Here is a 26112-nt window from a genome sequence, read left to right as displayed (position 1 = left end):
ATCAGCACTCAAAAACACTCCATTTGAATTAGTGCCTACTTATTGTTAAATTAAGTAAGACAGCAGTACCTACCCTGGCACAGGCACTGCACCGCTGGTTTACATTCCCCTGAGCAGCACTGTTTCCTGGTGTGTTGTTCCCTTTCACTTTACTGTCAGCGCTTCCCTGCTGAGGCCAAAAGTCAAAGTTAAAGTCCTGCTACACCTTTTTGCAATAGAAATAAAACTATTAAATACTTTTTGTCACAAACCATAGAGGAAAATCTTTCAGTTCTGCAGCTGCAATTTAACTATATGTTGGGTTTTATTCCTTTTTTAAACATTGCATCTAACACAACACACTGAGATGCAGAGAACTCTCACTCACCAGTGGAATAAGGCGGCTTGAATTAATTACAGGTCAGTGCTGTCTGCATTGCAGCATGCAGCTGAACTGTTGCTCTCACATAGCAAGGCACAGTGAATAGCAGGTGACAGCTGCCCGAGGGGCTGTGTGGGGGGGTTGCACTCACAGTTCTCAGTCGCTGCTGCTCTTTGAGCTTCTTCCTCATTCTGAAGAACTCCTTGTGTTGCCGTGAGACGAAGTTAACAGCTGCATACTCCAGCAGCGCAGCAAACACAAAAAGGAGACACACTGCCATCCAGATGTCAATGGCTTTGACGTAGGAGACCTTCGTGGCAGATTTGGACAGACCAAGAAGAAGCAGATAAAATCATTGCTTTAAGCACTAAAGTAAAACCCTTTCTGCTTTTTCTGGCATCACAAATGATTTAGTTTGCATTTACATGTCGTGTTATATTGATTTCAAAACTGCAGAATTCCCCAGACACTTTTGAATCGGGATTTATTTCTGCAAATTGTGATAAGTACTTAAAGAAAGAGCATCACTGTTTAATTAAACAAGTTATTTTCTTCTTTTCATTTCCCATTTTTTATCTTTGTTAATGCATGTTTAGGGACACTTTGATATGATTATTTTGGTAGCTTTTTTTTTTCTTTCATTTTGTTTTTATGCATATTTTCCTTTCATTTTAAAAAAAGCAATTTTGACTTCAGTTCAGTCTTGGTACTTCTGTCAGAACTAACCATTGGTCCATTGATGGCCTCAGAAGGTTTCCTTTTTTTATTTGTTTTTGTTGTATTTTACAATCAATTTATCGCCCTCTAGTGGTTCGGTGGCCACTTAAAGTTATCAATTTATTTAATTCTTTTCATTTCCACAAAACAATACAAACAAAAGATATTGCATAAGTTCTTATTCTTTCATTCATTGGTTTATTGTTTAGCTTGCCATTATTATTATTGACATAATATACGGTATGAACAAACAACCAATAAAAAAGAGAATTGGCTCAAGCATGTGAAGCTTATCAGATGCCTGTTCTACAATATCCTTAAAGTCCAATCTGATCAATTTAACAAACTAAATAGATACAATCAAAATTCATTCCATATTTCACACCAAACATGTCTGCCCTTAACATTAGTTTGATATTTACCCTGTTTAAAATGACACAGACATCTTTAAATATAATGACTAACTCTTAAAATAAATAGTCTTTCTATATTTTTTGGAACTAAATTGTGTTTAACTCTATAAACAATTTCTAATAATTTACTATAAACAATGTACTAAAATTTTAGTTAAACTAAAGAAGGAATTTGTAGGTTCAAAATTCCCTGCTCTATTAACTATTCTAACAGCTTTTTTTGTAATTTACACAAGGATTCAATAATAATTCAATAATAATTTTTCCCACATTTCCCCAAGCACATTATGAAAGATATGGGACAACTAATAAATAGTGATTAAGATGCAACCTCTTTTTGTTTAAAACATCACTGATTTTAAACAGAATGCCAATAAATCATAGTGTTTTATATAGTTTATATGAGATTTTCAAGACAATTTATCATAAATTATTACACCTCAAAACGTCTTAAACCAATTATTTGTATATGTGCGCGTGTGTTTGTGTATGCGCGTTATGGCTTACAAGATTTTTTTTTTTTTTATTAGTTTCTTGCAGTTAAAGATTTTCAATTTTTTTTTTCTTTAGTCTTTTCTCAGAATGTTGTTATGATCCAGGTGTGCACTTGGATGCAGGGTTGTGATGTTTCTCACAGTTATCAACTTTGGTTTAAGTTATGTCTTTTTTTCAATTTTAAATTCACAATTATAACATCGACAACAAAAAATAGCTTTGATTATTTTTATATTATCTGTTCAGCCAAATCATCAATGTGGTTTTAGAATGATGACCTGACATTTTCTCATAAGGAAGTTTGTGCCATTTAGATATAATTTAACATTTTCTACCTTTTGATCACCAGAAAAAAATCATACATTTACTTTTATTTTAATTTAGTTTATTTCATTTATTTATTTCATTCATTTATTTAGTTTATACATTTCATTTATTTCATTTAGAGACAACCATTTTTTAAACAACTGAAACTGTTGTTTAACTACATTATACAAGGGAAATGAAGGAGAACAGAAAGAAGAAAACTTGTTCTCTTCTTTAAATTTAAACAAACATTTTGCTTGTTTCATGTATCAAGTTTCTTCTGACTGACCCAGAATTTTTTTTTTCTGTGAAAACTATTCATATTTTAGCCTTTCACTCAGTTCCTTAAAAATTAAATACATGAAAAAAATTGTGATAAATTATAGAAATTGTTTGATAAATCCTTTTTAGCAGTTTGTAGCTTGAGGAGGTCTGGCGCAGTGAGTCTGTGTTTAGTGTGATCTGATGCATGAAGTGATTTAGAACACTATATTCTTAGAAAATCCAAACTGTTTAGAAAACTTGTGAGTAAAAGAAGTCAGATTTATTTAGTGAAGATGTAATGTGATTCAATAGATGTTGGAGTTGGTCCAAAATCCAATTTTCCTTCCTTAATCCTTTTATTACCCAACCAAGACAAAATCAATTAAATGTTTTTCTGCTGCTTATCGTCTTGGAGGAATAATAAACACAATCAATGTTTTCAATAATGTGGTTTCTAATCTTAAAACTGTAAATTTAGTAATAACAAAGCAGAACAGGTTTGTGTTTGTAATCACACATATTCGCATTTTAGTTTGTTCTAATTTTAATTATTTTAAAAGTGTTTTCATCAACTTTGAGGGCATAGTTTTTCCAATGGAACCAATACGAAAACGTTTTTGTTTTTTTGTCTTTAATAGACTGATATCTACAAGCAACTGTTTCAATAACAATACACGATTAACAGTAATTTATGATCATTCTATTTTTGAAGAGAAAACCTTTTTAAATTGTACAAGGCATAGATAGATTGGTTTTAATGCTAAAAACCCTGCAAATATCAAGTCCTGTGATCATTTTTTCATAGGATAAAAAGAACTTAAAAAAATGAAATTCAATCTGACCTTTGGGAGGGAAGCCCTTGAACCTGAACTCTGTGTGGTCATCGTGAGCACGGTTGTGATTCCCAACCCCACTCTGGCTGGAGCCGCATCCATGTTGATCCAGAACGACACCCAGGACAGGATCACAGTGAGTAGGCTCGGTATGTACATCTGGATCAGGTAGTAACCCATTTGACGCTCCAGGTAGAATTTGACCTCAATGCATGTGAATTTACCTAACCCAAGAGTGAAAAAAGCTGATTGACAGATGTGAAGGTGGGGCAAAAGTAGGATTTCCGGGTGTGTACCTGTGTTGTAGTACTTGGTGCAGTACCCTAGCCCCTTCTCCTCCTTCAGCACAAACTGAGGAAGCATCAGGTCATCAGCCACCTGCACCGCTCCAACATCCAGCCACTCAAATATAAGATCATTCATGGTGTAGCCAACTAAGAAACAGAGACAAAGCTAACATTTACAATATTCATGTATGTTTTTACAGCCTGAAGAAAGATGAACTCACAGCTCTCCAGCTGCATCGTACACATTTGGCTGTCCATGGGAAAGTTTTTCAGATCCATGGGGCAAGATAGAATGAGAGTCAGCCTGGAGAAGACAAAACAAAACCATAAAAAAATGGAAGAATGACCAAAATGTGAACGGATACAGCCAATCATATAATCCAAACCCTACAGCACTGATGCCTTTTGCTCAGCTCTTTTCCACCTAATCTTTCATCAACCTAAATCTATATGACATCTTGTCTTTTTTTCTGCCTTAATATACTCAATGGCAAAAACTGTATGGATACCACACTCAGTTTGTGTAGCTGACACAGTTTTCTGATTTGATTCACCATAAATCAACATCAAAGATCATTTTGAGTGCAGATGTCAAAGAAGAAGCGCCTCTCTTGTCAGTGTCACAGACAGGAGAGGTCCTAAGTGTCCAATCCTGCAGAGAAACAGCGATCATCAAGTAAACTATCTTTGATCATCTCATGTATAAATATTAGGGTAAGTTGACAAGTTAAAGTCAAAGCTAGAATTCCATGTCCAACACAAGAGCAGAAAGAACTTTGGAAACTGCTTTTTATTAGTTTCATGATCTAATAATAACTCATCAGCATTACGGTACAGTTCACAGCTTTGGTGCCACGTCACTGACCTGATTATGTTTTGGCCTGAAGTTATAGTCTAATACTAACTTGTGCACAGCGTGTGCTGAACAATACAATTACGAATGAGCTGAACTGAGCTGGAGAAAGGCATGAAAGAGAGCAAGGGTTCAGACTCTGAACACATTGAGCTTCTTGAGACAGGAACCAGATCATCTGAGAAGCCAAACCATGTTTCAAGGCAGCTTTTGGTGTGTTAGCAAGCCAAATTCAGATTTGAAAGATAATGAAAATGACCTAATGCTGTAGAGAACGTTTCCGTTCTGGAATATCCGCAGGAGTTTGTTGTCTGTTGTGACCTCATGGAAGTTCGCTCCCTTTTCGTTTGCAAAAAAGAGGTCAGGTTTCCAAATAGAGTCCAACATAGAAGGGTCCAAGTCCAAAGAGTCATCAGGGTATTCCTTATAGGCCAGACGTGGGTCATTCCACTGTTGCCGTAGAAATACATTAAGCCTGTAGTCCTAAAACATTGACAAAAAAATGTCAATTAAATATCAGAAACTGAATCACAACAAGGCTCATACAAATTCACATTTATCAGAATTCATGCATGGTATAATGAGTTCAGAATGGAGAGCAAAGTTGCAGAAATTTCCAGCAAAGACACACAGCGAAAACACCCAACTATGTGATAAAAAAACCCACCAAAGACTCAAATTTCCACTTCTATTTACAAATTCAGTTTTGAGAGTTTTTGCCTAAAGTCCCACTCTGATCATCTTTTTAGTTATTCTTAAAGCATTCTCAGTGGCCCTTTAATTATGATTGTCATTTTTAGCCAAAATCAAAAAACCTTTGTCCAGGACATAGGTTCTGCAGAGCGGCAATAGTTCATTAGAAATTCACCTTTGAGTTGTGACTGATGGCCTGGAACAACCCCAGCCCCCCTTCCCTCCCTGTAAACAGCTCACTGTTTACATGCTCTCCTGTTAGCTTACAGCTCCTCACACCCTCAACCTAACATTACCAGTGCAACAAAAATAGCAAGCAAAACAAAAAAAATGGCAAGCAATGTAGGGCCATACAGTTTTGAGCCAGATGCTAGCTCAGACGAGTCTACAAGTGGATGTCTCAGAATGGAGCGGATAATCTTTTGAAAGCTTTATCTCCAAAACCTGCTCCTTATTCACAACTATTTTAATTTAAAAAAATGCAATTTTAGCTCAATTTTTTGAAGATATGTCCTCAAATCATATGAAAAACGTGGCACACAATAAAAGCACCATTTTCATTGGAGTGGGTTTTAAAGAGTGTTCAGAAATGTCATCTGCTTTTCACTCTAAACTTGGATACTTAAACAAAGAGGAACCTTTCCTTAAACCACTTTGCTTTCTTCATGAATACTTCAGAATGGCCCCATACTTGACTGAAACATGGGAAAACAAATGAAAAAATCATGGCCAACATTTGCAGCTCCTTTAAGTCATGATCTAATGATGGGATGTTTAGATAGCATTAAACGAGGTCTGGACCAAGACAAGCCATGCATCTTTCATGTAGTTAAACATTAAAGAGTCATGAACCAGTGAGTTTTATCAACAATATTATTCAAATGCTAAAACAAGACTACAAAAGAGAGCAAGGAAAGCAGTTGAAGAAAAAACGTCCCTTCCAATTTCAGGATAACATAAGAAACTGAGGATGACTAAACATTTTTTGAATTCTTAATCTAAGGCCAAATATAGCTGCATTTGTTCAGGCAAAGTGGGTTATCTAAAATCCATCTTCTTTTCCTGGTTTGCCCTGTTCAGCCAGAGGGGTTGCTGGAGCTAATCCCAGCCACTACAGGGTAACGGTGGACCCAGGGCGGACACAGTCCATCACAGGACCACACTCAAACCTAGGAGCCAATTTAAAGCCATCAATCAGCCTGTGAAAAATGCTTTTGAAATGTGAAAGGACAGCGTCTGGAGAAAATCCACACATGTACAGGGAGGACATCCCTGCTCCACAATTGAAAGATCGTGCAGCCTGGTGGGTAATCAGTAACTCTTGAAAGATCATGTCAAGACAACTGACCTAAAGAAAAATGTGTCAAATAATGTCCAGCATCCTTGTTTTGTTGGGCTTCTAGAAAACACAGATAAGCCATTCAGTTACTAATTACACTGTGCAAGGTGGGATAGGGGTTAGCGCTTTTGCCTCAGAGCAAGAAGGCCCTGGTTGAAATCCCAGATGGGCCCTTTCTGGAGGAGGTTGCATGCTCTCCCCGTGCATGTGTCGGTTTTCCCTGGGCACTCCATCTTCCTGCATAGGCTGATTAGTGACTCTAAATCATCGCTCAGGTGCTAAAGCGTGTGGTTTTCTGTCTCTGTGGTGGACTGGCGTCCTGCCCATGGTGCATCCTGTCTCCGCTTAACAGTGACTGGGATAGGCCCCAGCAACCCTGTGACCTTAAAAAGAGCTTAACTGGGTTTGGAAAACAGATGGATGGGTTACAAATTACTAAATGGTCTTCCGGTTTGTGTTAATTTTATTTCCAAAAAACTAACTGCAAACTAGACTCATTAAGGAATGCCACTCACTTCAACAAAACACTCACACTTACGTTGAAGGCTGCAGGTTAATCATTAATTTGTAACTCTCCTCCCAACAAAACATCTGCAGCACAATTAAAACAGATTTTATGGCGGAAAAGCATTTAAGGGCAACCTGCCATCTGTGATAATCAGCTGATTGCTTTTAACTTCTAATGTCACTATTAAGAATTCTGTTCTGTTCTTAATTTAAAATATGCAAGTAAATTGCATTGAATTTTTTGTCATTGTACATGGTGATACAATGAAATTGCAGCAGCCTTTTATCATCTTGATATTTTTTGTTGTAAAAAGGAGCTGACTTTGGTCACTGTCTTTACTTGAGGGAGACTGTTGAATGATTGGCTTCACTTAAATCTACTTTGTTCAGGTCTTTACTTGTTATGGATATAAAATCCACTCATTTCAGAGTGGCCTTTTCTTGTGGCCAGTCTAAGGCACACCTGTGCAATAATCATGCTGTCTAATCAGTATCTAGATATGGCACACCTGTGAGGTGGGATGGATTGTCTTGGCAAAGGAGAAGTGCTCACTATCACAGATTTAGACAGATTTGTGAACAATATTTCAGAGAACTGGTTATTTTGTGCATGTGGAAAATGTTCCACATCTTTGATTTCATACCATAAAAAATGGGAGCAACAACAAAAGTGTTGCGTTTATATTTTTGGTCAGTGTATACTGTGTTTACTGTTTACATTCTACTTAATTAAAAAAAGACGAAGAGAGAGGAGATCACGTGCGTGACAGTTTTAGAGTTTAGATCAAAGGCAAATCATGTTTTGAAGGAGACAGTTAAACCATCAGGATAGGAAAAAAGGAAAATGTAATCATTTAATATGTTATTGAATCAAATTACTATGTGGTTACATATACACTAATGATGACACCACTGGAGCTCTGTAGCTGTACTGTGGCTGTATGAATGGTTACTGCTACTGACTTCCATTAATGGCGTTTTTCTGGCTAAACAGAAAAGACTTTTCCCATCACATTTACAAATGAAGTAGTTTAGTTAACTAGTTAATGGTTTTGATTTTCTGAAACGGTCCTGAGTTTTTCTGACTTTAGTCAAATGAATCTTATTCTGAAAATTAAAAAATAGTGCAAATTGACATTTTTAATTAAATCCACAATAAACATATTGTTAATTGTCATTTGTATGTTCTATCTTTCAATGTAAATCAGGGAGGCATCTAAATTATTATGGAGCTCCTTCTACGTCCTGATTGGCCATGAGGAGGCAATCAGTCACACAACAGGTGTCTGAGGTGTTGACTGAACCAAAGGAGAGATGAAGACTAATTCAATCTTCTCCTGAGCATGTGCTTTCAGAAATTATTACGCCCTCTGTGAACTGTGTGTAGAACTAAAAACATTCGACACACACACACACACACACACCTACACACATGCACGCATGCACGCACGCACGCACACAAATATTCAAACCAAACCAATTTTTTGATTTGCCAGATTTTAAGTTTTCATTTGACAGAAATCAGACACAACTTTTAAGTGTCAAATAAGCTTTAGGTTCATTTTATTTCAATAAAGCATATTCTTTTCAAAGAAATAAAAGGTTTCACTTATTGAAGCATATATTAATAAAATAAGGAAGCTAGTTTGGCGTGAGGGTCAGACAGGGGTTGTTTAGGGCGCCATTTAAGCTATTACTTAATTTCCGTGCTTTGCTACTGAATGCAGCAATTTCTGAGATCACAATGCCAGAATTCATGGCCCTGATGTTGAGAAATAATGGATCAGTGAGCATTAGGCAAAATTTTTACACATCACCACTGTGAATCTCAGGCTTGTGCTCTGCTGATGTGACAACACTAAATCATCCTAGGATCTTGTTGGGTTTAGTTTTATTTGCAGCCATCATCCAGGATGGGTCAGAGAGGGTGTGTTTATGTGAAAATATTTTCATTTTGTAAAGAGAAATCTGTAATAAAACAAGAATGTCTTACCATTGTTGTTTCCGTGATGGATCCAAAGCTGTTGATGAAGATGTTGCAGGTGACATTGACAGGTGGACCTGACAGAAGCAGACAAACATTATGGACTTGTTTGAACTTGATGTTTACTAAGTCGACTAAACAAAGTGCTGAAACCCCCAGGCAGCAGGTTTCCCATAGAGCATCGTCTTTGTTTGCTCTGTGATGTGCCATGTCATTTTTGGACAAACAAACAAACACACCCGACAGCCAGCAATGGGGATTGTGTTGTCATTTTCTTCATGCTCCCATTAGCGTAGCCCATCTCCCAACCTCTGAAGATTTAAATATTTCATTCATTCATTTCAAGAAGTAATAATTTATGGTTTCTGCTTTAGTTACATTAGTGTATTTATAGATAATAGGTCAGAATTTACCCAGCATGCACTGACAAGGATGTGGAGCAAGTATGAAATAAATATGAAATGCGACTCCAGAGGCTGAAGGCGAAGCATGTCAGGGAGAATCTGCTGGCTTCACTCACAAGCTGGGATCGAGCCTGGACTGAAATGGGCCTGTGGGGTAACATGCAAGGGTGACTGCACATTTCTGTCAAAGGAAAATCAGATAGACAAAGTAAAGAGAATCATAACCAGAGGCTGTGTGTCAACATTAAAACCCGGAGTAACACATAATTTTAGGGGGGAAAAATGTTAATCATTGTAGCCTTTGGCTTCTCACACTTTCAGGACCATCTGTGAATAATTTGTGCTGCTTCACTGCTCTCATTCTTATGCTAAATGAGCAGCGGTCTTTGTCACACCTGTCCCTGCAGAGGTGGCCCCACATTTGCACGCCAGACGGAGCTTACCTTTGAAATTCGGCCTGATGCGAGCATCATAGCCAGATGTGCGTCCCATCAGTTTGTCCAAAAAATCAGATGGAGACGGAGGCTTGAGCGTCCTGCTGGGGACCTTCACCTCCTTACAGAGCCCAGATCTGCAGAGGGATGATAACCACTGATTTTATTTATTATGTATGTCATTTTCACTCAATGAGCTCTCTCGATAACTTAAAAAAAGAGGATAAAACTTTTTTTTAAATATCCTACAAACTTCAGTTATAAAAATATCAAATAGACAAGAAATTTAGGCAACCTGATTTAATCAAACAGTATTTTCCTGTCAGAATCTTTCATTTAGGTAAAAAAGAAATTTCAATTTTTACATCTTTATAATAGCAGAAAAGCAAAAATAAAAAAAGAGCATAAATTCCTTCATTTTTTATGTTAAATCACAAAGAAATTACTTCACAAAAAAGACCAATCTGTCCAAATTTTATACTAACTATAAAAGTAAACACTCTCGAAATCTAATTTCTTACCTGACCTGCAGCAAGATTACAAAGAAAGTCCAGAGCAAATGCAAGTTTTGCAGCAGCATCCCTAATTAGAAGACGCGGCAACACTGAAAAACACAAAGATAGAGCTGGAAAGGAAAAAGAGGCGAAAAACTTCTCGTCAGTCTTCAGTGGGGCTCTGTCTTCAAGGCTCAGATGTGCCTCCCTCCCTGTGCGCAGGTGTAAAATACAGGAAGCCGCTGCTGTATAATTCAAAATCCCAGGGAACATTTTTTTCTTCCCCTGCTTGTGTTTGTGTGGATGACTTCAAGCTTGATCTCTTTTTTATGGCCATGTGAACGCTGAAAGAATTACAGAGAACTTAAAGAGACAGCAACCTCTCACTGGCAAAGTGGCGCCACATAGCTCCAAAGTCCTTATTTTATTTTTGAAAATTACTATTAAATATATTTATGCAGTATGGATTTTTTTAATGATACCCAAGTGTTTTTTCAGTGCTAGAAAGGTTCAGCTTTTAGGCACTTTGATTTGATCAGACATTTCGTTTTTAACACAATTTCACACACTTGAATGGAGTTTACTTTGCATAATACTACTTCTCGCAAACTCAAAAGCCTGTTTTTATTTTTAAAAATCAAGTATGCAGTAAAAAAAAGATTTTTTTGAATGCTTAACCATTTTCAATGCCCATCCACAGGTCAGTTTCATCCACTTGGAGATGTTTGTCATCTCCAGCCAAAATTCAAGTCCAAAGTGTGAAATTTCATTTGTTCTTTCTTGGAGTAGGGGGGATGGGCAGCTCGGCAATTTACTCGTGTAAATTTAATGTAAGCCAAAGCGATGGGACATTGTGACTGCACGTGTTTGCTTCTCACTTGAGAGCTTCTTCCACACTTCGCTCTGGAACCCACACTGTCAAATGAGATCAACAATGTGAGAATATAAAAGATGAGAGCCATAATAGTAACAAGAAGCCCCCAGTTAAAAAAGAAAGAAAAAAAAAAACATTTCTGCATGCTTGCTCATTTCTACCCCCGGACAGGAAAAGTAGGCCATGCTTCGTTGTAGTGTCATTTTTTTTCACATTAGATTTACTTAAGAAAGGCTTCCACAGAGTGTAAAGTCTGCGTTGTTATGTGCTTTTCCACATGTTCCTGATTAAAAAAACAATTTGCATTCAAAATTAAAGAAAGATGTTGACATTTTTCATAATTACCAACCATAAAAAAAAAGTAATTCAACTGCTTCAGGAGGAATGATCTCACTAATGCAAACTTCAACCAGCGTCCACACAATCACAGCTCAGAGGTCAGCATGTCAGCTCATCGTACTGGTATGAAGGTGAAAATAACGAGTTCAGTCCAATTTAAAAATAGCTTTTATTGTAGTTTTTCTTAGTAGAAGCTTCCCTGATCACAACACAATGAGACTGATGTCAGGGGGAAAGCAGAAGGACTCTCACACACACACTGACTTCTCATGAAGAAACAAACTTAGCAGAAACAAATAAAATAAAATAAAAAACATGAGCAGCAAATCAAAATATGAAAATATTTAACCAACATAATTTACATTGATCCTCCTGTTTGGTATGCAAAACTTGTTGATGTGGCAATTACTGCCAGAGTTCACTCTTCATCTGAAGCAAAAACTCTTCCCCCTGAGAGTGGGCCTCCTTCACCCTTAATCCTCATGGATGTTGAACAGCTTGGCTACTTCGTTCAGATCTGCATGCTCCTCTCCATCTTTGATAATCTGCATTTTGACACATGAGAGGTTAAAGCAAACTGGAACTCTCGTTAAGCTCTAGAAGTGACACAGATGGACGGCTCTGACCTTCCTCGCAATGGGCATTCTGTTAAAGACGTTCCACAGGATTATGCCCACCACCACTTTGTCTCTCAAGTAGAAGATGACTCCCTTGCCAAAGTCATCTTTGTTTTCTGCAGCAGGACTGGGTGTGTCAGAGGCCACCGGGCTGACTGCCGTGTCCTCTGTTTCACTCTCTGAGCGGATGCCGGTCCCTGCAACACATCAAGCAGAAAATCTTCATCTTTCCCTGTTTTGTGATTTACGGCGCCAAAACTCGCAGCAGCACCACATAAAACCCTTCACAATTCAAGTTCCAGCTTTGATCTTAAATCTACAGAAAGGTTGTTTTTTTGCTTGCATACCCCCACACTGTCATGATTCACACAAACCCCCAATCTGACAAGTGAGAAATGGTGTGACACCATTCTGAGCAAAAAATCTGACTCAGACAACTTTATTCTGACTCACTCTACGTTAAAGGCAACCTCATCTTTTTCATCCTCCAACTTCCTGACCCCCATCTTTAGCTTCCCACTCTCCATCTCTTTTCTATCCGGTCCCAAACAGAAATGTACCAGGGGTTGACATAGCCCAGAAATTTGCACTGGCCCACAGGGCCAGTAGTTTTTGAAACTTACTGGCCCTGCCTGAAAGTTACTGGCCCGACACCGCGCATAGCGGGACCCGCCGCTCCGCAGGTGCTTGCAACTTTAGGGGGGTCCGAGGGCATGCCCCCCCGGAAACTTTTAATATGGTGCAATTTGGTGCATTCTGGTGACATCACTTATTTCTACACTTTTCAATGACTGAAAATAGACCATATCAAACTTAAATCTGCTCTAGTCTGTTTCAGATGTTTTGAAGAGAGCGCTGCAGTGTAGTAGGTAACACTAGTTCAGAAGTTTTCATGGTGCTTCTAACGGCAAATATCGCAATAAATCATAAACCTTAAATGTGTTAAAACAATCTAATGGCAGCTTGAACCATTTAACGAATCAAATAAATCCCTTAATGCATTTGACCAATCAGATGGAGCCCTGTTATGTTAGATGTTTGTAACCTATGTCAACGTGGGTCATTTGGAGTATAATTTTTAAACTGGGAATGGTTATTTGGTTATTTTGCTGTTTGTTTATATACCGCAAATTATATCGTTATCGCAATTTTAATCTCTGATATGGCATATCGCGAGTTTTCCTCATATTGTGCAGGTCTAACTGAGATCATTCAGCTAACTAGAAATACTTACTGCTTACAGTGTTGTAAAGAAAAACAAAATTAAGTAGTTTAACATTCTACTGCATTTGAGTCTGAGATTCAGGTATTTGGAGTTGCCTTTGATTCTTTGACATTCATCTTAAAGCTTAGTGGATACAGTTTCATCTTCAATGCATTTATTAAATATCTTGCTGTCCATACTACTAATTATACCCACTACTCCATCCAACATATTCCTATCTATTCCTGCCATGTCTTCCACATCTCTGACATGCTTCAGTCTCTCTTCAGTGACGGTGTCGGATTTATAATCAAATGTAATAATAACCCACTGGCTTGTGCCTTCGTTGTTGCTGTTTAACATTGTTTTGTATTGAATTGTTACATTCAATAAAGTTTGAAAAAAAAAAAGTAGTGAGCGCGTGCCGCGTGGTGCTCGGCAGTGAAAGCCGCTCGGCGCGCAGGCGGGAGAGAAGGAGACGTGATCAAAGGTTTCCCATAGAAACCCTTGAAGTTTGAACACAGGACTAGCAGAAAAACTAAATTATGAAGACGAGGTAAATCTACACGTTTTCGCAAAATTTACTTTATTGAAAAAGGTGAAGAATTTATAAACCGTTAGATATTTTAGTGGCCCGAGCGGACAAGTGAAAAGTAAAGTCTTGTGGTCCGCACTGCTCGAAAAACAGGACCGGGCCAGCGGACAAATGGCTATGTCGAGCCCTGTGTACGTAAATATAATTAGTTTAAAGTTAAGCGTCAAATACAAAAAGGGTTTATACAAATATACACCTCCTGTGTCCAAAGATTCATCACCCCCTATTGTAACAGTAACATCTATATGCCTTCAGCTCTCATCAGTTTGCTCAGCAGCAGGACAGGACATGTAAAAAAAGAAAAGGCAACCTCACATCATGTAGCATAAGAACCTTTTTACAAACTGCTAAAAACACTCATTGTTTAAAGTTTCATCGGTAAAAACTCTCATAATTCCTATCTATTGGGATCCATCTTTTTTAAGCTCAGCTTGGTCAAGATGAAACTCAAAGCTAGGCTTACACTGAAACTTTCTCACTTAAAAATGCGTCTCCTCCTCAAAAAATCGATCATCGTTTGATGTGGTTTAAATGATGATGGTCTTTAAATGATGATTAGGCTGTTTTAGCCTAAATTTAAAAAACTGTGCCATTGTCTAGGACACACAGTAGTTTCTCCAGAGCTGCAGGAGGTCATTAGAAATTCACCTATAAGTTGTGGGCGGGACCGTTGGTGTGGAGCAACCCTGGCCCCCCCTTCCCGTCACCCATAACTGAGAGCTCTTTATTTTCAAGTTCTCCTGCTACCCATCACACTATATTGGATCTATTTACCTACAAGTGGATGCATCAGAATGGAGCAGAGCAGGGAGCTTGTGTCATTTTATTTTTAGTGTTGGACATCAGAAAGGAACAGAAACACTGTTTTCTTTATCTGGTGAATGCCCCTACCTGACATTTCTGTGGCAGCTTTGGGTGTGTCCTTGGCGGTGGCTTTGGCAAACACTCCCACGGTTGGTAAGCTGCTGTCAACAATCCCAATGGCTTCATAGCCCACATCAGGTCCAAGGTCACTCCTGGGAAGAGACAGACGGAGGCAGAGCGTTCTCAAGCACTGTACAACCATCACTTTTTACCTGCATATTCTAAACAAAGTAAACTTCATTTAGCACAGAAAAGCTGCAATAAAAACACAAGAATGCTCTAACCCACATGAGTCAAACTCAAGGCCCGGGAGCCAAATGTGGCCCTCCATGTCATTTTATATGGCCCGCGAGAGCATAAACGTTTTTAATTTATTAAAATAAAAATAAAAATTGGTGTGTATTTATTCATATCTAGGGGGAATCGGACTTGAAATACCGGATTGGGCAACTATACATTAGGACTCAAACAAGTTATATCTGGCGCTTTGAGGACAGCCACTATGCTGATGTGGCCCTCGTTGAGTTTGACACTCCTGCTCTAACCGTTGCATGTATTAGCTATACTGTAATTCCATTTTTAAATATTCCAGAAATTCGTGCTATTAAAGGAAGACAGCAGCAAAGCTTGTGCTCAAAACATTTTTGTCACTGCATCCGTTCATCAGTGACATCAAAGCTGACCCCCAAAATGACTTCAGCTTAACTAAAACGATGTGCTGCTGCAGCAACGTCACTGCGGATGTGAACTGCTGTCAGTCTCTGCACTTCTGTAATGACTGCAGCATCAAAGAGGAGTTTCTTATAGGTCACTGCTTATCCAACAGAGTTCATTATAGGTTTAAAAGACAAAAGCCTAGAATTAAAAAGCGACAGCCTTGCTTCTTGGAATTCTTTTAAGATGCAGTAAATTGTATTTCAGACATGACAGAGTAAAAATTAAAACACCAAAGCTAAAATGAATGAGTCTCTAATCAAACAGGCTAAACCTAATAAGGATTTCTGCAACAAAGTTAAAGTTTTTTTAAACCAATGATGTTAAAACATTTTTTTTCCTATTATCTCTGGGAATACATGTTTCCTTCAAATACAACATCCTGCTTGTGGATGTTTTAAGAATAGAGTTTGCGGTCTAAATGCATAAAATCCTTTTAAAGAGCATCCTTTTGAATGTTTTATTGACTGTGGACATTTTGGTGGTATTGTTTACATAAATAAATAAACTGCCGTAGCAGCTTTATGCTGCGGCTTTTACATCACTGTTGGACGGCGGCATCTGTTCACGCACTGACTGAAACATTTGTACGATGATTCATCCAACGTCTGCAAACAAGCATCCTCGTATTGTAGATTACAAAAAGGATTCATGGCAGAAACCACGTCAGGGTTTTGAAAGTCTGATGCATGTAACACATCCTCCAACTTTAAAGGATTCACTAGACTGGAATGCCTGCTTTAGTCCTTTTGGCATCTAATTTACGGTGTCAGAAAATGCTGACAGTCACTTAATATATTGTACTGAGAAAATGCAAAAATAATTAACCGGTCATCAATTTTAACTTTGCCCTTTTAAAATACTTTTTGGATATTTTTAAGGAAAAAACTACTATAAGAATTTAAGAATGTATACTTTAAATAATTACTAATTGTTTATAATCAAGCAAATTTGATTTTTAAATAAAAATTTTACAAATCAACTTTTTATGGAATTCTATGGCATCGGATATCCAACTAAATAGTTACCCCTGTGAAACTGGAATTTCATTTTTTATTTTCTATTTTAACAGTGAGATTCGTGTCCACAGAGATAGCCCACCTGCAGCTGTGAGTGTGATGTGATGAGGAACATCAACACCTTGCTGGTAAGCAAAACTAACATCAGACATTTTGCACCACAACCATTTCCCTATTTACAATCACATTTTTAGGACAAACCCGTACAGAACAAATCTGAGAAGCAATGTCTTCTGAAATATTTGCTTTTCTGAGAAGCTGCTCAGTCAGATGGGGGAAATTCTTTCTGCTCCCCAGCTCTGCCAGACAACAGACTTTAAAGTTTTGTTACTGGTTTATAAAGCTTTGAATGGTTTAGCACCAAAATGCATTATTGCCTTCCTGACCCCATGTACCAGCCAGGACCTCCTCGTTCATCTGGATACACTTTCATCAGAACTCAGACTCAAAAATAAACATGGAGAAGCTGCATTCAGCTTCTATGGTCCACAGATCTGGAACAGGCTTCCAAAAAGCCTTAGATCGGCTAAAACAGTTTATTTAAATTCAGGTTAAAGACCCATCTGTTCTCAGCTGCATTTGATAAGTTTTTATTAAAAAGGTTACATCCGCACTCTTTCTTTAAGCTTACTTTCAATTCAGTTCTTTTTAACTTTCTTTAGATTTTTTTATTATTATTTCTTTTAAATGTTTCTTTTAATTAGGGCTGCACGATATGAGGAAAACTCGCGATATGCGATATTTAAGATTAATATTGCGATAACGGTATAATTTGCGGTATACAAACAAATAACAAAATAAACAAAACATCATTCCCATTTCATTGCAACAGTTTAAAAATTATACTCCAAATGACCCTTGTTGACATAGGAGACAAACATCTAACATATTAGGCCTCCATCCGATTGGTCAACAAGGTAAAAGGCGTCCATCCGATTGGTCAAATGCATAAAGGGATTTATTTGATTCGTTAAATGCTTCAAGCTGCCTTAAGGTTGTATTAACACATTTAAGGTTTACGATTTATTGCGATTTTCACTGTCTTTTGCGATATGCATATTGCAGAGCTGGATATTGCGATAACGATAAATTTGCGGTATATTGTGCAGGCCTACTTTTAATGTTTTATGATTGTCCCTGTACACAAAATGTTCTATAATGCTATACTTATATTTATATAATAAACTGTAAAAAAAAAAAAATTTAAAATAAATGTAAATACTGTGATTGCATTTTAATGCCAACGTAAGATGAGCCATGTCAAAACAAATGTTGCATTAGTGTGACCCTGCCATTGAAGTATCTTAGTGCTTTAGTTGAGCTAATTATTTAAATTATTTTTGGTTTTCATAGTTAACAGCAACATGTTTAGTTTGAAACACTCACCAGAACATAGACTGATGCCAGTAAGGTTTGCTGGCTCCTGTCATGTTCTCTCCCGCTAGTCTCCCGCTCACGACGGCGTGGTCGTGATGCTCCACCCGTCTGCGGCCCAGTCTGATGTCGTAGAAGCACGCTGCATCTCCCGCCTGATTGCAAGCAAAACGAGGATATTTGTGGCTAACAGTTGAGACTTTTAAAGCCAGGAGAGGAGCTCAGGACCCAGATCTATCCTGACCTGAAGGAGGAGTTTTTTATTCAATGTCCTGTTTAGAAATAGGAACTTACCACCCAAATGTTGGACCTAGCTTGCAGCTCTGCATTAACCCGATAGCCGCCGAAATCAGAATCCACCTCCAGACCTGCTGACTTGGCGAGATCCACATTTGGCTCCAGACCTACAGCAGCAACGATGTGGTCTGTTGTTACCTGCAGAGTGAAGCACCACAAGATCAGCAGGATGGCGGTAATGACTCGACCCGTCCTCTATCCGGCTACAAATGTAACCTACCACTCTGCCGTCCTTCAGCTTGATTTCTAATTGATCGTCCTTGCAGGAGACAGATTTGACCAGAGCTTCTGTTAGAACCTTGACACCCTCTAGAAGACAAACGAAATATGGTGGAAAATACCCCTCCCAAAAAAAAAAACACTTTTCCTGCCAGTAAGCACTTTAAACAAAAATAAAAGTTTTACCTTTCTTGACTTTCTCTGTTGTCCAGTTGCTCAGATACTCGGGCAACACTTTTCCCATGTTCCCCTTCTCAGGAAACATCTGTATCACCTCCAATCCCGACTCAGTGGCTAAAAGAAAGGGACGCCTCCGTTCATTTCCATTTCACTCTTGATGAATGGCAGTTTGCTTTTCAGCTCGGTGAGTTGTCTTACATCTCCTCCCGAGGGCGCAGGCCAGCTCGCTGCCCAGGAAGCCACCCCCAATAATTGTGACCGATTTCACGTTTCTAGAGACTTTGTCGAGCGATTTAAAGTCCTCAATCTGTGGATAAAAAAATAAATATATACTTTTTAAAAGCAATTGAAATTGTGTGGAAACATTGTAACAGCTTTTTTTTTTAAATCATTAAAAAGTAAATATCAGGCAATATTTTGGTCTTTTTATTCATTCATAGTTTCACACATTTTACAAAAACAGATACCGCCCCCTTGTGGTTTAATACCGACCTTGCGGAATAAAGTTGTTTTCTTCATCACCTCCTCTCCTGCTCTTTCAATGAGCTGTAGATTTCTTGGAATACCACCTGATAAAAAGAATGATCCAGATTGACGTCTACAAGACTTCAAGACAAACAAAATCCATAAATGCACTAAAAATTCAAATACTCTTACCTGTAGCTATTAAACATTTGTCATATGAGATCTCTGTGTCGTCATCCAGTTTGACTTTGTTTCCCCTCACATCCATGTAAACCACCTAAGAATTAATCCGATGCAAAACATAAATGACGTAAGTATGTAAAATGAAAAAGGAAAAACTATTTTTTTAAGATGGTTTGTAAATCGTAGGAACTAAACCAGATGAAGAAATGTGATGAACTAAAAAACCTGCCTTTCTGTTGTTCAGAACAGCCACTCCTCCGTTTTCTGCTCCATCCAGATCCTCCGGTCTGATGTAGAATGACGGCGGCTGGAAATATATACTACAAAACAAAAGTCAATTGTGTTTCAGTTTTTGACCCAAACCCGATCCTTTATTATATTAAAAAAGGTTCTGTTTTTTCTTGTGACTACGAGTCTATGTGTTTTTCTGCTACCCTGCTCTACTCTCTGCAGATTTCCTGGACCAAATGGTTCCAGGTTCTGATTAACTGAACACCCCTGATCCAGGGAATCGCCACCAAGTACGGCAGGAAGGATGAAAAGGAGACAGGCTGGTAGACCTTAGTGCTGGGCAATCCCAGTCAAATTTTTTAGTCATCTTACAGATACTTTAAAACATTCAAATATTTTGACAATAAAGATTTAAAAAAACTGTGCTTACATGAATAAACCAAGTTCTGCCACAGCTCCAGATTATGATACTGCCTCCACAGGCAATACATGATCTCAATGGTCTCTCCAGTAAATTGGGGTCCAAAATTAACTTCCCGGTTAAATAAAGCTTTAATCAAAGTTACTTAAAGTTATAGAGCTGCTAAGTTGGAATTGGTCAATCACAAACCACATTTTAATTATTTCAACTTTCTCCATCTGCATGTCCAGGTTGCCATACTTGTACGTGTAAACCACTAAAGTATGTTGCCATTGGTGGAGACTTACTTGCGGGGTTTTTCTTAAATGTATCCAGTAAGTTGCTTGAATAAATAAACATTTTAATTCAGACAAAAAAACTTGTCTTTGCCAAAAAAAATACTTTAACTGAGACATTTATCAGCTGAAATCTGAAGTTTTTCAGACCTTTTTTGAACAGTACCTGTTCTGTTTGTGAGGATTTTTGAGAACATTTAAGTAAGACAGGAAAATTGAAGCCTTAAAGTCCCACTCCGATCGTCTTTTCATCTATTGTTAAAGCGTTCCTAGTGGTCTTTTAGTTATGATTATGACGCTTCTAGCCAAAAATCAGAAAATTGCGTCATTTTCTAGGACATAGTTTCTACAGAGTGGCAGGAGTTCATTAGAAAGTCACCTCTGAGTTGTAGACGGGACCGTTTGAGAGCAGCAAATACAATTTTTTTTTCAAACTGCATGTATTCGCCTGCTCCTGATTCCCAATGATTTGAATAAAGACATATTCAGAAATGCAGTTTCTATATATGTCCTCCATTATCAGAAAAAAGCCATGTTAAAAACCCAATTTTAATCAGAGTGGGTCTTTAAAAACAACAATAAAGAAGGACTTTAAAACACACCTTCTTTCTTTGCCGTTCCACTGTTTGAAACGCAGTGTGTCCGTCACCGCGGGATCGTCAGAGAACCACAGCTCTTTAGACAGAGGAGGCCTCATGTACGGGAGGTCAGGCTCATCGGTCACTATCAGAACCTGACAGAAAAAAAGTAGACCCATGTTCCCCATCAGGTCAGACGACAGCATGAGGGCAAAGACGTACACTGGTTTGAAGACAGAAGTGCGTCTAACCTTGGCACCGGGGTCTCTCGCTCGAATGGACCTGGCAGCAGCAAAGGAGGCCGTACCTCCACCAATCAGGAGGTAAGGTGCGTGGGCGGGCAGCTTCAAGGAAACAGGCGTGGAGTCCGCTACTGGAAAAAACAAAGAAAAGAAATAAAGTCAATGACTTCTTTAATAAACACAAACATGGATGGAGGACACGCTCCTGCTAAAAGAAAAAACGTAGACTTGTGCAATCAAAACTTTTCCAGCAACCCCAACACTGTGACAATGTGAAAAACACAGGAGTGAACAGGGAGAGCAGCTGTAATAAAAATCATAAGCAGAAAAGAAAATATCTTTAAAATAAACATAATTAAAACAGAAAAACTAAGTATCTCGAGTGCTTCCCTCCAACAAAACTGGACCACATTCTTACCACTCTCTACCAGAACTTCAGGTTGGGGCTCTGGAGGCTCTGATGCAGGAGGTTCTGCTGCTGCGGGTTCTGCTAGTACAACTGGATCATTGACAGTTCACATGAGACAAACATAGGCACCCAGAATCTGTGGCTGAAATATGTCAGTGCTGTCATGCATGAGGCTGACAGAGGGCTTACCGCTCTCCACCGCCGGGGGCGGCTCAGAGGACACTAGCGGCTCTGTTAGAGCAGCGGCAAAGATGCAGAAAAATGTCCAAAAACATTAGAAAGAGAAGATGAAACAAGCTGAGGATGGAGCGCGACAGTGCTGTAATCTTTCTTTCTCAGGTCTTACCCTCCTGAACAACAGGCACAGCAGCTGCTGCCGCCGCCTCTTCTGGTGACCCTTCTACCACGGGCTCATCTGCTGTCGAAGCAATCCATGTTAAGAAATCAAGTTGACAACCAATTTTTCTGGTGTTAGAGACGACAAACCCCAGGATACATGCTTTATCCTCAGATAAAGCTGCAAATGTAAAACACTAAAACAAAACTCACAGCGTGCAGATTTTAAAGTTAGGTTCTCTAAATAGACACTTTCACACACAGTTAAAGACAATACAAGTCCCATGCCAACACTGATACACAAAAAAAAACCCAACATACATTAAACTAGTAGCCACAAATTCAACAATTTGACCAACTAAAAAACAGACAAATATATACAAAATGCCAAGGGCTGCAGTAAAACAATGATGGGTTAGTTTACAATGTTAAACAGAAAACCAACTCCAAAGGTCATGCGAGGTCAGAGTGTGTGCAGTAACCTACAAAAAATGTTGTTATGGGAAGATCAGAAAGCCTCATTAAAAACTGTTATTTTGTAGGGACAAACCTTTACCAGGGGTGCTGCTGCTTACAAGCCCCACATTGTCTTGTTGGTGAAAAAAAATATGTGTGGGGTTGTGAGCATTAAAAATCCACTCTGATAAAAATAGTGTTTTGGGTGTTTTTAATATGTTCTTGTGACATTTTTCTGATAATGGAGGACATATGTAAAGAAAATTAAGCTCAATCGGGAATCGGTGAATCGGGAACAGACGAAAAATCCAGATCCATGTGTGTCTTTGTTTTCCTCGTCTGAACTGGCATCTGGCTCAAGACGAGACGGCTGGATATCTCAGATATTACTCACCATTTTTGTTGTGCCTGTAATGTTAGGTTGGGGTTGTGAGGGGCTGTAAGCTAGTGGGAGAGCGTATAAACGGATGGGTGACGGAAGTGGGAGTGGGCTTGCTCTGCGCCAACTCGGAGGCAAATATTTAATGAGCTCAGCAGAAACTATGTCCTAGAAAACGACTGATTTTTACATGTTGGCTACAAAGGCATATTCATAGTTAAAAGAACATTGAAAATGCTTTTAAAACAGCTCAAAAGATGATCAGAGTGGGACTTTAATGCTCAGCATGTAGTGTATCTTTGAACTGGTAATACCAATAAGGGATAAGGGGTACACAGGAGTTCTGGCTGCGCATGCATGAGTTAGAATATACAGTCTGCAGACTACCTGGGGGGGTGGTCGTTTCAGGAGCCGTCTCCTCTTTGGGGGCTTCAACCTCTGCAGGTGAGCTTGGCTCTTCTATTGAAGGTGCTGCTGCAGGCTGGTCCTCAGGAACAGCTGACAAAAAAGAAAACAGAAAAGACATTTTGCCTCAAAAATCTTTAAAATCCAGTAAGGCCTTAGATATGTGCTGGAGTGATAATTTCCACTGGTCCACCCCTGATTCCAGTGCAATTGTGAAAGCTGTTTATCTGGATATCTCAAATGTTTATGTTTAGATAAAGAGGAAGCTGTTGTGCAGTCAGCTGATTGCTCCTGCACCACATAACCTTGAACTAAAGCCGTTTCATTAAAAAGAGACATTGAGGATAATGTGAAAGGATGTTTTTCCTTAGCATGGGTGAAACCAACCTTTACTACCAATTATTCCTACAACACACACAAAAAATCATCTTCCCCTCAGTGTCAGGTGAGCGACATATCCAGCACAACATGAGAGCAGACATGATTAGAGGTTAGAGGAGGAAAAGCTAAAACATCTCACCAGGAGGTTCTGACTGGATTTGTGCAGCTGTAGGTATTGTGGACGTTTTCTGTGGCCTGGTGGAAAGTTCTTCTATGCGCTGCTCGTATCGTTTTTGGTCCGACTTCATGGTTACAACTGCCTAAAAAAAAAAGTGCACACAAGAGAGGAAGGAGTCCCACTCTGTACAGTCATCTCTTTACGACTGCAGCTCATTCTAACGTCTCGAGGAGAACATCGGAGAGTCTGAAAACATTCCACAAATTATGGATGGCATAAAGACGCTCTTATTTCAGATCAGAATAGTATATTTTTTAAAACACAATTACTAAAACCTCTTGATGATAGTCTGGTTCACTCACATAAACGAGGCCTCCAACGCTGACTGCGCCAACCAGGAGAGCATACTTGAGGTTGTCTCCACCTCCTCCCACAGGCCCACTGGACATGTGGGCTGCAGGAACGCACACTGGTGTTCGGCCATTGTTCAAACCTAAACGACACATCAGAACTTTTCATTTGAAGCTAGGATAATAAACCCACTCTAAGTGTAGCCGCTCTTGCTGTTAATGTTTTTATTCTTTCCAAACCAAATTTGGAAACAGTTTTCTATGCTAATATAGATGTTGAAGTGTGCAATAAATGACATATTATGCAGAATATACAATTAGATTTAGATACCTGCTCCCTAAACCATAACAAAGTTGATGAAATGTGAGAGAAGCTGTTTGAAATTGAAAAATCTATTTATTACAAAAAAACAGGTCGTCAAATTCAGATGAAAAGCAGAATGTGAAAAGGTTTTGAAGGACTAAAGTGATGACAAATAAAAAGGAAGTTACTTCAGATGCTTTCACAATGGAAATGAAATAACTGGTTATAAAAAATGAAATGAAAATCATCCCTGAATAGAACACAACACCTCTGCACTAACCATGCAGTTCTTCAAAAACAAGCCTTGATCATTCTTAAAAATGAAGAAAGAAATCCTACACACTCTGAAAACGGTGTTTATGGCTTATTTAGTTTCCTAAAGGGGGATACAAACATTTAGTTTTACAGCCTCGTTCTGTACAAAACCCCACTTGACCCTGATGGGCATCTGAAATAAAGTAGAAGTCAGGTCTTAATTTATTTTAAAACAAAACCAAAACACAAAAATAATAACAACAAATGGATGCCTAAATTTTAAATTCCCCAGTATAGTTATTTTATATTGTAATTTGTACAGGCAGTTAGATAGACACCTTGAAGGGACCTTTTTTTATGAGAACTTTATTGACAAATTTGCACATACAGGACATCATACAATACATGACACCCCATATCTCATGCAGAGTTGTTTGAGCAAAACAACAACAGACCGTTAACCAGGACAATAAATAAATAAATAAATAAAATGTCCAAAGTTTTAAAATAAGACTATGCTTCAACCGTTAGACCTTTAGAAATAAATCTAAAATAATCAAACTGGTGGGATGAAGTCAGTTTAGGTGTTAATTTATTTCTCCATTTTAAGTATAGAAGTAAAAAAAAACAGTCAAATTAAAATGTACAACAAATTTGAGTGTTTAACATTGAATTGATCACACGTTTGATGGAGAAGATAGAGACTTCTGTTTGACATGACTATAGAACATGCATTTTAGAGCCAGAACAACTCTTCCTCCCTACTTCAATGAGACAATCTGGCGAACTATTACAAAAAAAATTAAAATAAAAAATCTGCAACACCTGTCAGGTGCAAAGAAGTTCACACAGAGAATGTCAAAACAGAGCATGCGCACAACCTGTCTTCTTCTAAGTCCAGCAAAAAATGTGCTGCAAGTGTGCAGGTTAGCCGAATGTCTCTGAGCAACGTCAACATTCAATGATTAGCTCGTTAGCTTGTTAATGAACAAAGGTCGGGGAAGTTCAACTGATTCCAAACTACTTTATGTTTTACCTGCAGACCCAAACCTAATATCCAACCCATAATAAAGATCGTTTACGAGTCCCAGCTAACTACTGAACAATACTGAACCTCGTTAACTTCACTGACCTGCTCTTCTCACGTTCTGCCGGCACAGTGTGGACGAGGATTTAGCCAGAGGTGCGAGCTTTCTCCATACTGTCCTACATTTCAGCATCGTGGCTCCGCTCTCCTGTTCCTGATCCCACTTCACGAGCCGGGCAGTCTGTCAGAAAGCCACTAACGGTTAATCCCACAGCCGGCGAGCGCGGACAACTAGCAGCTCTGCACTGCACACCAAGGCCAGAGACAGGTCAAACGTTTCAGAGGGGTGCTGGGTAATTGAAAAGACTATTTCAGAGTGAAGATAGACCGCGGCTGCGGGAAAGTTAAATGCGAAAAAATATTAAGTCGCCCTTAATAAAAGTGTGATTTGTTAAGCTCTTCTTACTGCGTGGTGCTCTTCCTATAATCGGTTTGTCATAATAGATTATGTTTCCCAAAGCTGGCGTTAGAAGCCTAACTTATAACATTTATTCAGCACAGAATAAAACCTGTCTTCCAATGATGTTATGAAACCTGTATCATCTCGCTTTGTAGAC

At 38.6% G+C, this 26112-nt stretch overlaps 2 protein-coding genes and 1 long non-coding RNA gene across 7 annotated transcripts in view; 1 reads left to right on the top strand and 2 right to left on the bottom strand.

Annotated features, from left to right (window-relative positions):
* The window catches only part of glra4b (glycine receptor, alpha 4b), a 12437-nt gene extending 1748 nt beyond the window's left edge, over nucleotides 1–10689 (bottom strand). The window contains exons 1-9 of one of the 2 annotated variants that reach the window (XM_020708990.3): nucleotides 10412–10689; nucleotides 9900–10027; nucleotides 9062–9129; nucleotides 4789–5012; nucleotides 3898–3980; nucleotides 3686–3823; nucleotides 3399–3613; nucleotides 513–671; nucleotides 74–169 (exon numbers count right to left, since the gene is read on the bottom strand). In XM_020708990.3, coding sequence (XP_020564649.1) covers nucleotides 74–169; nucleotides 513–671; nucleotides 3399–3613; nucleotides 3686–3823; nucleotides 3898–3980; nucleotides 4789–5012; nucleotides 9062–9129; nucleotides 9900–10027; nucleotides 10412–10470 — 1170 coding nt within the window. In that variant the 5' untranslated portion in view covers nucleotides 10471–10689. The remainder of the gene's footprint in view (nucleotides 1–73; nucleotides 170–512; nucleotides 672–3398; nucleotides 3614–3685; nucleotides 3824–3897; nucleotides 3981–4788; nucleotides 5013–9061; nucleotides 9130–9899; nucleotides 10028–10411) is intronic. The other variant, XM_020708993.3, reaches the window with a different exon arrangement.
* LOC105355632 (uncharacterized) overlaps nucleotides 1–19904 on the top strand; it is a 23237-nt gene extending 3333 nt beyond the window's left edge. Inside the window, exons 2-4 of one of the 2 annotated variants that reach the window (XR_013647639.1) lie at nucleotides 3408–3525; nucleotides 16664–16738; nucleotides 19782–19904. This is a non-coding gene — a long non-coding RNA (uncharacterized LOC105355632). Of the gene's footprint in view, nucleotides 1–3407; nucleotides 3539–16663; nucleotides 16739–19781 lie in introns of those variants that run through there. The other variant, XR_013647638.1, reaches the window with a different exon arrangement.
* Nucleotides 11748–26112, bottom strand: aifm1 (apoptosis inducing factor mitochondrion associated 1). Of its 3 annotated transcripts, none has more exons than XM_011483660.4 (20): nucleotides 25601–26112; nucleotides 23922–24052; nucleotides 23581–23701; nucleotides 23043–23153; nucleotides 21831–21902; nucleotides 21674–21715; nucleotides 21494–21574; nucleotides 21085–21206; nucleotides 20858–20988; nucleotides 19558–19648; nucleotides 19338–19422; nucleotides 19173–19249; nucleotides 18879–18987; nucleotides 18687–18794; nucleotides 18502–18590; nucleotides 18279–18419; nucleotides 17997–18139; nucleotides 14905–15029; nucleotides 12224–12411; nucleotides 11748–12142 (listed from the first exon to the last, which is right to left on the bottom strand). In XM_011483660.4, the coding sequence occupies exons 1-20, from the start codon at nucleotides 25686–25688 to the stop codon at nucleotides 12071–12073; spliced, it is 2127 nt and encodes a 708-aa protein (XP_011481962.1). In that variant the 5' UTR covers nucleotides 25689–26112; the 3' UTR covers nucleotides 11748–12070. The 3 variants fall into 3 exon arrangements, with proteins under 3 accessions (XP_011481962.1, XP_004076557.1, XP_011481963.1); XM_004076509.5 differs by having other exon boundaries at nucleotides 21831–21899; nucleotides 25601–26106; XM_011483661.4 differs by lacking the exons at nucleotides 21494–21574; nucleotides 21674–21715; nucleotides 21831–21902 and having other exon boundaries at nucleotides 25601–26106.

The sequence above is a fragment of the Oryzias latipes genome, chromosome 14 (genome assembly GCF_053564925.1).
Source record: "Oryzias latipes strain Hd-rR chromosome 14, Olatipes_Hd-rR_3.1".
NCBI lineage: Eukaryota > Metazoa > Chordata > Actinopteri > Beloniformes > Adrianichthyidae > Oryzias > Oryzias latipes.
Note: the sequence above shows the minus strand (reverse complement) of the source record. Positions and strands in the feature narration are given on the sequence as shown.

What these genes read in the sequence shown, in the direction of transcription:
- aifm1 (XM_011483660.4), bottom strand. Translation starts at nt 25,688, where the DNA reads ATGCTGAAATGTAGGACAGTATGGAGAAAGCTCGCACCTCTGGCTAAA. An exon ending in CGAGAGACCCCGGTGCCAAG is followed by an intron (nt 20,989 to 21,084) that starts GTTAGACGCACT and finishes TTTTTCTGTCAG; the next exon opens with GTTCTGATAGTGACCGATGA. An exon ending in AGCTGCCACAGAAATGTCAG is followed by an intron (nt 12,412 to 14,904) that starts GTAGGGGCATTC and finishes GATGTGTTGCAG; the next exon opens with GGACCGGCATCCGCTCAGAG.